The 14,445-nt window shown below is 36.6% G+C and overlaps 1 protein-coding gene across 3 annotated transcripts in view; it reads left to right on the top strand.

Moving 5' to 3' along the window:
• The window catches only part of LOC140161266 (uncharacterized), a 260,421-nt gene that overhangs the window by 43,349 nt on the left and 202,627 nt on the right, over nucleotides 1-14,445 (top strand). For all 3 annotated transcript variants that reach the window (XM_072184733.1, XM_072184731.1, XM_072184732.1), the window contains exons 2-3: nucleotides 5,457-5,592; nucleotides 11,581-12,354. In XM_072184733.1, coding sequence (XP_072040834.1) covers nucleotides 5,461-5,592; nucleotides 11,581-12,354 — 906 coding nt within the window. In that variant the 5' untranslated portion in view covers nucleotides 5,457-5,460. The remainder of the gene's footprint in view (nucleotides 1-5,456; nucleotides 5,593-11,580; nucleotides 12,355-14,445) is intronic.

Below are 14,445 nucleotides of genomic sequence, written 5' to 3'. Positions count from 1 at the left end.
TTTACCTGGCGTAAAGAGATATATGTTAGTTGAAGTAATGACCTGTATTTTGATGTACTTTTAGAATGTGACTCTTTTGCATTTTATGCATTGAAAGTCGAGTCTGGATGTCACTAGTTAAGATTTGAGGACACTGTGCGAGGCTAGCAAAGTTTATACAGTAATTGTTTTAATTGTAGGAATATTACTTTTGTCATTTATTATGGACCAAGTCATCATTTTATCTATTTCTTGATTTATTTGAAGTATTACTTGCATAAGCTTGAGGGATGTTTTGAAATATAATTTGCAAACATACAAAATACATCTAACAACAAACAAAAACATTCAAGTAGATTTGAATCATTCAGTATTAAAGAAACAACAGAATATAAATGCTTAAAATGGATCTTGAGCTGAGACTAGCTAGCCATGACAAGAATGACTGCTGTCTTCATAAGACATTTCAGATGCACGTCATTAATAATTATTGTGAGGATTCAGAGGAAATGGGAGACCCCGTAGATGTGCACCTTTTTCATCAAAAGGTTTCTATTTGTTCCATTTGTTGATAAATAGTGCATTTATCTTATATACTTGTACCTTTTTATGGCTTCTTGCTATATTTTTAAATTCTCATGCACAGCTTCTTGTAATTCCTAATGCTTATTTATTTAATTGGTTTGAGGTGTTGTAAGGATGCAGTAGATTTGTTTTGAAGCATTAATCTTAAGCAAAAGTAAATATTTTCAAAGCAATATATAATAGGCCTTAGAGTATTTATTTTTACAATTTTGATAATAACAGCTAAATTCAATATTATTTCCTTATATTACTCAGAAATTATTTTTGAATGAACAGGATTTTTAGGTGTGTGAACATTTATTGCAACTACGAAATTGAAAGCATTTCCTTTTTACTGTGAATTCAATAAATGCAAACTTCCAAGTCGCTTTGATATTTTTTGTATATTTATTGCTTAGGTAGCCTAGTGGATTTATAAGTTGCCATATCTGTACAGTTGTATTATTATGTTTTTTTGTCTTTGATATAACTTTATGTGGTTGTGTATGTGTGCATATATTGGTGAGGTGGTGCAGGGTGGAGAGGGGTGGGGGTGGGGATGGGTGTGTGTGTGGGTGGAGGGGGTATATTGCGTGTCCTTTTCAAAATTCATAATTCTTTTAGATACACAAATTTATATTGTATTGAATCTTGTAGTTAGTCCTCTGTATTTACCCCAGGTTATTATTGTACATTCAGGTGGTGTTTGAATGACGTGCTTGATGCATTCTCAGAAATCATTCAAAACTTGACCTTGTACATCTGTACTAATAAAACAGAGCTCTCGGTCTATGGGTCTGTGGATATCTCTGTCTTTACTCTAGGGGAGTGAGTTGGCAGAAATATGGCTAAGTGGGTTATAAGGTCAGGGGAGTGAAAACAATTATGTTCAACTGCAGTAGTAGTGGAAACATACCTCTAGCAGTCACTAGAGAATAGTTCAAGTAACACATGCATGCACCGTAATGTCTACCCAGAATTCATTGCTGCAAATTATTTTTGAATTTCAAACTTTGTCCGAATGGTCTACAAATGGTACAGATTTGTCATTTCTGTCTGTTGGTAAGGGTATGGAAGTGGTTGTGTAAGCCTACCCATAATGCAATGTGAAGTGGTTGTTTACCCATAATGCAATTTGTAAAGTTGCTCCAATCGGGTTGTAACTCGGGGATAGACACCCCGGGAGTATAAAACCGCAAAGGTCATCTAAGGTCAAAGGTCAGGTCAAATTTAAAGTTCCTCTGATTGGGCTTTAACTCGGGGAAAATAATCCCTACCACACTGCAAAGGTCATCCGAGGTCAAAGGTCAGGTCAAATTTGAAGCTACTCCAATTGGGCTGTAACTCGGGAAAATGATCATCCTCAACACTTTCGGGAGTCTAAAACCGCAAAGGTCATCCGATGTCAAAGATCAGGTCAAATTTGAAGTTGTTCCGATTGGGCTGTAACTTGCGGAAAATAATCCCTGACTCCCGGAGATTATAAACCCGCAAAGGTCATCCCAGGTCAAAGGTCAAGTCAAAGTCTAATTTTAAGTTGCTCCGATCTACAAAGCTCATCACCAGGGAACAGTTTGGAACATTTAGCAGGAGTTGTGTCAAAGGTCAAGGGTCCACCTCCCCCAACTTCATTTATGGTCTATCAGTAGACTATCACCAGGATGTGGCTCTAGTTATATATGTTTAGCTGGACATATTGCAGAGAAGAAGAAAAAAATCCCACTATTACTTTCTCAGAAAGAAATAATTCTCATTTTCTGTTTATACACATTTGCATGTGTAGAGTACTGTCATTGGCACCTGGTTGTAAGTATTTGACAGAGGAAGTCCGTTTTTAAGTTACTTGACAACGTGCCAACAAATGATAGCGTTTTTCTCTCGTTGAACCTGTACAGCCTGGAGGTCAACAGTTGATCGGTTTCCTTATAAGGCAATGTTGCATTAGTATGCATACTCAGTCTGTGTCGGTTTATTTACATAAGAAGTGAATACTAAATGTTTTAGATTGTGTATAATAATTACCTGGTGAATTTATGTTAACTGTAGCTATTTTGGCAGGTTGTTGGTTGGGTATCATAGTCATAGGTTAGGTTAATATCATCATGATCTAATGTAGCATTTTAAAAAGTAATTAAAAAAAAAAGCATTTTAAATTGCAAACACTTCATCAACTTGTTTATATGCTCCACTTTATATTCAACCTAAATTTGTTTATGTAAACAAGATTCAGTAAACAGTGATGATATTAATTGATGATTTAATTTGCAGTGCTCAACTTTCTACTGTCTTTATTTTTTATTTTTGTTGGTTTAAAGGTAGGATTTTATAGAGAACTAGATTTCGCGGTTCTCGGGTTGGGCGGTTCTCGTGATAGGCCTATCTCTAATTACCCAACACCCATTACCCATATAACCCCGTAGCTGTGAACCGTCCATGTTCTTTTTTGTCCTCCTTTCTTTTCCTTTCCGTATTATCATGTCCACTGGTCTCTGGGACGTAAGTACGTGGCTCTGCGTCGTTTACGCGCGCGATGGCGTAGTGTGAATTACACACGTGGCACCGATGCGCGCGGACAGACGGACAAACTCTCTATCATTAGTATTATGATGGGAAGTAAAGGTTTGAAGGCAACATTTGTTTTACATGCTTTACTTTGTAATTGTATTGCTGGGCCAAAATTGGGACCATAGATGTTAAATAACTGTATTCGGAGATGGGAATGGTGAACTTGGTGAAGGACAGGAGAAAAAGGTCTTGTCACATTCCAGTATTGTAATTCAGTGCTGACCTGACCAGGATGTGGGGTGCAGTGCATTGGGGGCTAAAATGTGCACCCCCCTCATCTTAGTGAAAATTTGGAAATATCCTGTTGAAAATTGCAGAAAAATGACAGATTTCCCTCAATCAAAGTCTCTCTCCCCCAAGCTATGCCACTGAAGAGGAAAGGGGCCTGTCATGTTGTATCATAATTTTGTTTTGCAGAGCAATCACACACATAGAATTCCATATTTATAGTAATCAGCATCATAGATATGCCACTTGAATGCAAACTATGATCTTTATTTCAGTTGACGTGCAAGGCACTTAAAATTCTAATCTTGGTAATGGAAATAAATATAGTGACAATGTTATTGACACAAACAACAGGGAATCAGATTCCATCAATAGGAAATATTTTGCACAAACAGCGCAAGTGACTTGTGATGTTTACATATTTGTAGGATATTATAAATATCCAGAATATGACATTATAGCCCACAAGGCATAACAAACTTATTAAATAATGTTAAATGGTCAGAGAAACTATGTGAGTTGTTTTTCAGGGTCTGTGGAGAAGTCAGATAGTATTGCTACCATTGATATTGATTGTAACAGAAGAGATACAGTGTACCCTAAATAATGATGTCAAGTTTGCAAAAATTTATCAGAATTGTGGGTCTGAAAGTGACATATCTGTTTCTTTTGACAAGATATAAAGATAATTTGGTCTTTTAAGAGTATACTTAAAAGTATGTTGATTTATTTAAAAGTGTGTGTTTTACAGTGTGAGATGTGCAGTGAGGTTTTAAGAATTGTGAGGCATAGGCTAAGTACCAACAGGGTCTTGACCCTCTGGTAACACTATTTACATAGTAAAATATTGTTTTCTGATTGGGCTTGTAGCCAGTCCAAAAAATAAAAAAATTTAAGGAGCAATTTGTTTCTATATAGTATTGACGACAGAACTTTTCTTGAGTTAACCTAAACCTACATGAAACCATATTTTAAATTTTAATGCCTCCATATCCCAACAGCATGATAGCTCATACATTTGAGAAGTTGAACAAAATAACCAAATAATAATAATTTTGTGGGAATAAGTTATGCTTTCAAGGATTGCTAGTACATGCTGTTTTGTTTGAGTTCAGCTACAAGTGGAAAAGGGGATTCCCCAAAGATGACTCAATATTACTTTGTAGGGGCAGCCCTGGTACAATTGTAAATATGAAGGAATTTCCTTTCTCCCCAGGTCCTTAGTAGTACAGTATTCCATATGTTGATGTACACAGTGAAAGAGGAAATTGATTACACAATCACCCACCATTTAGCATTGTTAATTGTCCTGATTGATCAACACTGCTTTATCAGCTTGCTCTGTAATAGGTAGGCTAATGTGTAACCATAGACAGTAGAAGGTGTAACACAGTTTATAAAATAGGAAGTAGGACCCGGTTGCTTTCCCTCCCTTAAGTTAATAGCTCTTGTATTTCCTCCGACTTTTCCCTATTACATGATGATGAACATGAAAATAATGAATTACATGTTTGAATCGGTGATCGGTGGGTGTATGTTATTTGTTGTGTGGGTATAGGATGCCATTTATGTGTAATTTATGCTTCATGACTGTATTGTGATGAAACTCAGTTACTATGATGAGGAAATTGTGTGCATTGTATGAAGATTGAGGATGAGATGTTTTATCATGGGTATGTAATATGATGTCTAGTGTTGAAAGGTTCATTCTGTTGGTTTATAATGTTAAAAAGCTTGTTCTTTGTAATTCATCTGGAACTAGGCTTAGTCTGCTATCACATTTAGCTACACAGACAGTCTCATGAGAAAGAAGATGGCCAAGAATTTCTTGTTCAATCTAGGTCTGTCAATCTCTTGATGTGTTATGAAATAATGAATCTGCAAAGTGCTTACTGCTTCATGTTATATAAAGACCTATAACACAGCTTAAATCCAAGACAGGTTTCTGACTGATTTTGGCTCGTAATTATAATTGGATTTTCAATATTTACTTGCAGTAGGTTTGACACCTAGAATACTTGAAAGGCCGCCTTGCAAAACAAGTCCTCTGGATTATATTCTACGCATCAGATTTGAATTCTTATTTATTCATTGTATTGTGATCTTTTTGTATTTTCCAGTATAATGGCTGAGCGAGAAGGGGAAAGAGAGATGGAACGACGGAAACGTCAGGCTCAGCTGGAGAGGAAGCAACAAGCAGAGAAACTAGAAGCTGCAGAGCAACATTTTGTTCCTATCTTTTCCGCACCTGTCAGGGTAAGAAACAGAAAATAAGAGTGAGAGAAAAGCCAAATAAAGCGGAATTTTTTTAGGGTGGGTGGGGGAGATATTGGACTGTCAATCTCTACCCTCAAGAAAATACAGACTTAGATTGTTTTGTTGTTGTTGAATTGTTTCAATCAAGAAAGAAGACCTTATGAGAATCCCCCCCCCCCCCAAAAAAACACAACCCAGATGTGTGCAAAAGAGTAAACCTTTTGGTGGACTTGGGTTCAAGGTGTGTTGCACTGCCTTCAACCAGCCAGTGCACCCTGTGTAACTGGTATTCTTGGCTACAGGCCTGAAGGCATTGAGGCAGTGGATAAGGATGTGCTACTGAAAATTTGAAAGAGGATCCATCGATATACATGTACCAATTTTGCAGGAAATTTGGACCTATCGCTAATACCAATAGTCAAAATTTTGACCAAATTTAATGCAAAGTGCCAAACTTTTTTCATAATTTTGGCAATTTTCAAAAATTTTGGCTACAGTTCTAAGGCAAAATTGGTATATTTTTAGGAGGAAATTAGGAAAATAAAAAAAGGGGATATACCAGATGGCCAAAATGTGACCCATCTCTGCAGCACATCCCCATGGTCATTCACACTTACTATTAGTACCCCCTGCCCTGGGATATGATCAAATGAAATGAATCCCTGAATGCTAAACTATATAAAAAAATATACCTGTCACTGTTTTATCTGAACAAAATAAATCAGATGGTTTTAAAAACCATTACATCAAATATTTTACCAAAGCACATTAGCTTGAGTGCATTAATCGACCAATTAACCCAATTACCTTTGAAAATTTTGAAGTACCCTATAAATCAGCACATCAGGCTAATAAAATAATTTGTCTGTCACATTTGTTTGTTGACACTATTGATATATGAGGGTACAAAGTGCAACTTAGTATTGCAATTTAGTTATTTGGGGAACCCTTTGCTTTGATGGTTTTATCTATTCCTACCTTTCCTAGTCGTCCAAATACAGGCTATTAGATATACTTGTTTTTCTTTTTGGGGCGCCCTCTACGGAGGCGTCCCACAATATTGGCATGTACTTGTGAGTAGCTTCTAATTTCAGTCTTACTAGATTTACTCCGCAATTGTTGTGCTATTTTGCTAAAATTATGCCCTTGCTCAGAAATAAATCCACAATATGCTTGGATTTGATTTTATTATTGTTTTCTGTTATGCACAGGATAAAATGGTGTGCGTATATTCTTTGTTTAAAAGACCAAATTAATGGATTTGTAAAAACACCAAATAAACCGTGACCTTTGTACCTTTGTAAGGCTTTTAAACTGGTTTAAAAACCAGTTTACCGCCTCTTAGAACCCGATAGACAGTGACCAACACTATGGACCACAATAGCCTAATCTCAATGACATAGTCCAATAACCTCAATTAAAGGCCCTTTCAGTGATTTCACAGGAACATTAAAAAAAATGGAAATTTGTCAGAATTGCTTAGAAATAAAGAATAAGTCTACAGAATTTCATTAAACCACTTTTCCCCTGAATACATCGACAAGTTAGTCAAAAACAGAAGTTTTAGAAAGGTTTTCTACTTCAACTCAGATCGACTCGAGAAAATCGAGATTTTCGTACAGTCGCCACCAATCGACTGGAAAAACTTCCTAGTCCAGTGTTTCTAACACGGGGAAGTAGAGTCTAAATTCATGAATTGATTTAAAACAGGCGCTTCATTTTTGTAGTAGAAAACAAAATAAGCAGTTAAAGGTCACGAGGCAAACTAACGGTCAATTCAAATATGAAAAACAGTTAAAATTGTGTATTTTGTTTAAAATAGTAGCTACTGATGTAATAAGTAGTAGAAACAATACATAGCAACGTGTTAGTGCAGTGGAGAGTGAGCTTCTTTTCGATCTCGTCGGACTTCTTGTACTGTCAGTATCAAAAGTCCAGATTCATGTAAATGCTTTATTTTGTCTAAAATACACGGCTTTCGACCGAACCACTAGCAGGCTATGTTAGCACATCTATGCCAATTACAAAGGTACCAAAATCTGAATTTTGATGATTTTTACGATCGTCCGGATGAGCAAATCACTGAATGGGCCTTTAAACAATCATAGTGCAAAATTTGACCTAAGTTGCAGAGTATGAGTTTTTGTACCCAAAGTTTCAAAGTCATTCAATGAATGTACAAATGTATTGGGGTTAAACCGATGGCCTTTGTTTGTTAATTACCATAAAATCCATATTGTGGTTATTCTCAAACTACAGTTGCCAAACTTACAATATGGTGACCCAATAATATGACTTTATTTGTGGATGAATTTTGCTGTAATCAACGGAATCTGGCGAATGATTCAATTCCAGTCCAGATTGATACCAAACACATTAAAAGTTGGTACATTTTGATGAAAATGTGATATTTTCTTTTGAAATAATGCTGGGCTTTTCTTCTTACCAACAAGAAATCGTCACCATTGCCTATCACTAGGATCCACAACATGCTCATCTATCAGGGCACATTTCTTTAACCCCAATACAGTTGCATATTCATTGAATGACCTTTGGAAATTTGGGTACACAAACTCATACTCCGCAACTTTCGAGGTCAAATTTTGCTCTCTGATTGTTTAATTGAGGTTATTGAACTATGACATTGGGATGAGGCCATTGTGGTCCATAGTGTATGCATTATTTTTGTGATGACCTTCAAGATATGATGGCTGGCTATCAGAAACAGAGATAAGGTTGTTTATTCTACCAGAAGAATTTAGGCAGATATGAAATATACTGGATATGTTTTTTATTTAGTCAATAGTCGTTATCAGGTGTTAATTCCAATGATATACATTTACAGACATGCTGCAGCCACAGCATGGGATATGTTTGATCAGGGAATAGATCCATTGTCCACAGGGGAAGTCTTATAGATAATATTATATCCTGAATTTAAATGCTATGAATGATATAATTAAGATCTTAGACATCAATATTGTCTTTTCAACAGAAACAAGAACTACTTTTAAACAAGAATTTGTCTTTAAAAAGACAAGTTCACGGATCAGGTGTATAGTACATGTGCTTTGAGCTACTTTGGTCTAACATTTAATATTCATATCTAACCTACTCTGCACTTATTCGACAATAAATAAGTGATATGAGGCTTAATAATGATACCTGCATCTTGACTCTAGAAAACAATATTTTTAAAACCTCATTTTGCATTTAGTTTTTAAGCCCCTCGAGCCAATGTACCTACAGGATCTCATTTTGCATTTAAGTTTTTATTGTGTTGCAAAGTAGCAAAACTTTCTTTATAGGCCTATATGGCGCAATTTGTGCCTGGAAAAGGCTATCCCTCTTACAACCTATCAACAGGTCTGATTTCTATAATGAGGTGTCACCGGGTTTGCAAGAGATAATAATACCAAATCTAAACACCATGAAATTCACCACATCACGATCAAGCTCACATTGGGCGCCCCATTCCTTTTTTAAAGGAATTTTTATGTTGTTATTACGTCAGTTCAAATTTTATGACGTCTTCTCTTAAAGTAACATGTAGTGCTGTGTTGAAAGTTAAATTTTAAATGCGGATTTGATAAACATCTTTCTGATTTAGTTGTTGGTCACTGGGCAGTAAGTACTTACCAGTATTCAAATTATGTTATTTCACATAAATTTTGTGCTTTAAATTTGCTGATACTAAGTGAATTGCATAGACTAACACTGTCACATACATAGTATCATGATAATGCTTTATTTATAGAGAAAATGCAGAAAGCATGCACTTTTCCACTTAACAATGTTCAGGATCCAATAAGCCAGATTCCTGCATAAAGCTATTTCATAGTATAGGCAGAATATCTGCATGGTAGTGTAAGAATCCTGTTTCAATGTATATTTGAATGTAAGCATTGAATCAATCTAATCAGTCAGTGGAAATCTCTTGTTTACCTGTTCTTTGAACTGTGAAACTTGATACCTCATAAAGAATAAAACTAGTTTTGTTTTGATACTGTTTTAAAATGAAACTTGCATGATAGATACTATATGTAGACATCATAACATGAAAATGTTGTATGTTTTGATGCAGGAAATTACCAAAATGTACTGACAAAAGATAAAAGCAGTTACAATGTCCAGTCTTATTAAAGTCCAAAGTTAACAGGAATGAGGTCAAATAGAATGGGATCATTGAAAATCTATTGAAGTATCTGGAACATTTTTGTTTTGAATACAGTTCAGTATCCGAAATTTTGGCTGGAAAATATAACTTTCTGAATGATGAATAGAAATTATGCATAAACCTAGATTTGCATGACCCTATTTCTTTCCTGTCTTTATGAAAGCAGATCTGGATGACAAATGATAATTGAAAATTTTCTAGTGAATTTGAATACTACTAGTTGTATAGTGAAATTTGTTGATGATATGTCAATTATTAAAATACATCCCCTGCTTTAATTGTTCTGGAGAAGATATGTCAAAATCAATGAATATGATTGGCTGCAATAGAGCCACTATAGACATTTGGCAATTTCTGCATAAATCAGAGATGTCACATTTCCGGATTTATCCGGATTTTGGGGATTAAATTTTTTTTTTTAATTGTTTTTTTTTTTTTTTAATTTCTTTTTTTTCGCTTTTGGAGTGGCCCTATTGTCTTATCTTTCTGCTTCACATATATCAACATCAGCCATATTGTCCATGTAATAAAGCCAAAAACTTTTTTAAGAGTGTCTCTTGTACATAAAAGTATAGGAAACTGAAAACTTTAAAGCATGTTTTCTGGAAGAAGGAAGCACTTTTATTAAAAGTGTAGAACAAGCCAGGAGCTTTGAACTGTTCTTTTTACCCTCTGAAATGGCCTTTACTGTGGTGCTAAATGTGCAGAAACCATCTGGCTTCGGGGGGCTTCGCCCCCTCAACCCCTACCGGGGCTTCGCCCCATGGACCCCACCGGGGGCCCTTAAGCATATTGCAAATATAATGCCTTTTTTTCTCATTGGTACGTCGTAGAACTTACCACAGTCTATGCATGCAAGAGTCAAATTACACGCACAGTGAGTGGAAAGTGACCAAGCACACAGGCAACGCACACTGGAATACCAAAGTCGATCTAATTCAGAAATTTAACTTTTGCTTCTCCTAAATGATGATTGATCACCAAAGTTCTGTGTTATTCCCAAAGCTAACATCTTATATCTGTAAATACAAACCGAACCAGGTCAATACCCCATTTCTTTGCCAAGTTCTGACCTTGTAAAGAGTGAAAAATGAGAAAAATTATGACTTTTGACTCCTTCCTCCATAGAAAGTATTTCACACATGTTGTGTTTAAATCCAAATTTGCTACTCTTGAACTTTTGAGTATTTTTATCTAGCTAAAAGTACTGAATGTAAACATAACAAATTATCATTTATCGAGCAAACCAGATTGTTACCTCAAGATTTAAGAAAGATACGGCAGTTTTGGCACAGTATGAACGCTGCTTTTGGAGTGTCTGGTACCGTGCTAAGTAGGCGCTGGAAAAAGTCTAAGAGGCAAATGAGAAGGTATTTGCAATATGGGGCCCCCGGACCCCCCGGCCGTGTTGCGCGAGAGCTGCGCTTCGCAAGTTCAGGATTTTTTGGGTCAGCCTGTGACATCTCTGATAAATATATAGTACACAATCTTATAAATATGACACCTGCCAGGGATATGGCAGCTACTGCAGAAAGGGCCTTCTTTGCCCCCTAAACCCTTGAAATATACGCATTGTGAAGCTGAGTAAGGATGGTCTTTCAATTAGTTGTATAAATACCACCACCACAAGCAATCAAGTTTTGGACAGAATTCATTACCAACTATTAAAACTAATGTCTGGCAGCAATTTGATATGTCATCTTTAAAAGAGGTGTCTAACTTTATTAAAATGTACAGGCAATTAAATAAAAAAGTTGCAACTGTCTGAATATCATATTAACCAAATATGTTTTTGTGTTCTCTTTCTCCAGACTCATAATGTGGACGATATAACCACAAGGGTTTTCAACACACTAGGCGAGTTCAGCAATGTGCGCAACAACTTGGTAGATGCTTCCACCCAGAGACATCTGTTGGGAATCCCTAAAGGGCCAATGACACCGGTTGACAATAAAACGCAGGCTAGATTCCCACCTGCTCTGGGGTTGAATGGTAAAGTCAATAACTTGTGTCCGACTGGTGTCACCAAGCAGCCGAACGAGATGCAAACATGGCGTAATGCAGCAGGGGTGGGACAATCCAGACCTGGTCCTGCAGGTGCATCAAATCGGCCTGCTAATTCAGCCTCGGCAGGGCATAAGACTACTGATGGAAATAAAAGTAATGATAACTCTCCGTTCAAAACTCAAAATGCGTCATCTCATACAGCATCTAAACAAGGAGGTAATGATAGACAGAATACAAAAACCTCAGACAAAACAAAGCCAAGCAATCGTGGGCAGTCCAAATCTAGGACTGCAAAGTCAAGTGCGGCTGATGCAAAATCAAGTGAGTCTCATTCCGGGCCGCCAAATGGTGCCGTATATACTAAAATAAAGAAAGAATTTGGCCCAAGAGACTCTTCTCAGCATCAGAAGTATGATGCCAAAAAACAGGACTCAAGGAGAATAGGACAAGATGAACCTGACGGGATGCAGAAGAAAGTTGAATCCAAACCATTGAAGAGTATCTTTGATGATGATGAGTTTGAGAGACCCATTAAGCAGGAGAAACCCAGGCCTAGACTGGACATCCCAAGGATCATGGTTTGTATACATTTATATATGAATTTAGTCTCCTCTGCTGCCAGTTTGATTCCATTCACTCCACACAAACTGTCTGTCAATTGAAACATATGTCATTTCTGATTGGCTATTGGATCTAACATGAAACAGTTAGGTCCGGGAACTTTTCCTTTGTACGTCAAGAGTTCAATGAAGTCACGACTCGTGAATATTAAGTGGCCAATTAACATATTGTTGTGCTTGATGACGTATGACGGGGTGGGAAAGATTTGAGCTAATCAAGAATGGCTTATTATGTTGTCACTGGCAGACGGTTATGCAGAGAGCAAATGGAATCAAACTGGCATCGGAGTAGACAAATGTAGATCAGGTTTAGTTTGTGGACCGCAATCCGATGCCCCTCAAAGAACAAGCAGAAAGCATGCGGTTGCGAAGTGGCCAGTGAACTTTGCTGCTCTATTCCAGCTATCTCTGAGGGTATCAGGCTGGCACTTGATTGCAAGAAGGTCATAAATGCTTTGTTATCATAATGCACTTAGATCCTTCTTGCATTCAACCTGTTAGTCTGGCTTTTGAGCTGGTGCTATCTCAGAGTAAAAGATCTACATATGTGACAAGAATCTATCTTGATAAGAAAGGATTTCTTTCTTGGAAGAGCTGACAAGCATACACAATTATCACACTGCCAGGTGAACCTCAATGATCAAAACTCTATCTACCTATGCTTATCAATAAATTTTCTTAACACATTGAAATATGGCTTATACCAGAATGTAGTTCAGTGTTTTGTGTGTGTTATGCTGCAGCATTTTCTGCAACGACAAAAAATTGCATTGCATTTTCTGCATCGATAATAAAACATGGAGAAGAACAAAGCCTCAAAGAAAGCTAATCACTTGAGCTGAGTGAGAAACGCAACCAAGAAACAAAATTGCAGCAGAGAGCTGAAAATTACTGCCGATAACCGAAAATGTAATATACTTCTTTTCAGAAAAACATTGTACGATTAAACTAGTCTTTACGGCAACAAATTATTTGGTTGAAATCAGTTGATAGCAAACTGATTTCAAAGGAATAGTTTGGGGTAAAACATAAGCCATGTTGAGAAAAAGTAGTTTCAAAAAGACAGTTGATGTTTTTAGATTGCTTACTATAGTATTCATAAAGGACCGTACATAAACTGGAGAATCTTGAACTCTGGTTTAGTTCCAAGTTGGATCAATTTCTGACAATCAATTACAGACAGCAGAAACGTGAAGTGTATGAAAATAACTGTCCAGAAGACACTTGTGTGATGGGAAATGGCAGGCAATTCTTGACTGCAGCCATTGTCATAGAATTTATTGTCTCGTCTTAGCTGCCTCCATGTTCTGTAATATCACGCCCTAGGTGAAAATTGATTTGTATGTAGAACATGTCAAAGAGCCTAATATTTATATTTGCATGAATGCACTGCAAAGTATGATAGAATACATAGGGCTTTTTGCAATATTATTGACAGCAAAGATGTCATTTTCATGTGTATTCTTCATAATAATGTTATTTTCAGTGACAAGGCCTGACATAGCAGGTTCCTGTAGCATTTTACTAGTGCGTTTAATTGAGAATTTACAGTTGAGTATACACAAATAATGTTGTGAGATTCATGTGTTACATGGCCAAGGATACAGTAGACACTTGCAGGTCAGTGACTTTAACTAGAAAGGCGCTGAGGCAGTAGGCTTGTTCAGACGATCGCTTGTAAAGTCGCTTGTAACTATATTCAAATGTAAACTTGTATGTAGTGCCTGTCTAAACACACTCGCATGTAGCTACATGCAAGTTACAAGTGACAATTTTACATGTAAGATATCTTACATGTAGCGAGTAACATTCAAATGTAAGGCCAGTGTGAACAAGACTTGCATGTTAGCTCGCTTGTAAGCATGACCTTGATGACCCAATCCTATTCTGATTGTGTATAATCATGGCATAATTTACCAGTGAAGGTCATTCTTACAAGTGAGTTGGCTTACAAGTAAGTCCTGTGTGGACACACACTCACTTGTAGCATAATTTAATTGCTGGCTCGCTTGTAAGTAACATTCAAATGTAGGCTACCGTCTAAACACA

The sequence above is a fragment of the Amphiura filiformis genome, chromosome 9 (assembly GCF_039555335.1).
Source record: "Amphiura filiformis chromosome 9, Afil_fr2py, whole genome shotgun sequence".
NCBI lineage: Eukaryota > Metazoa > Echinodermata > Ophiuroidea > Amphilepidida > Amphiuridae > Amphiura > Amphiura filiformis.
This window is presented reverse-complemented; position numbering and strand designations above follow the sequence as displayed.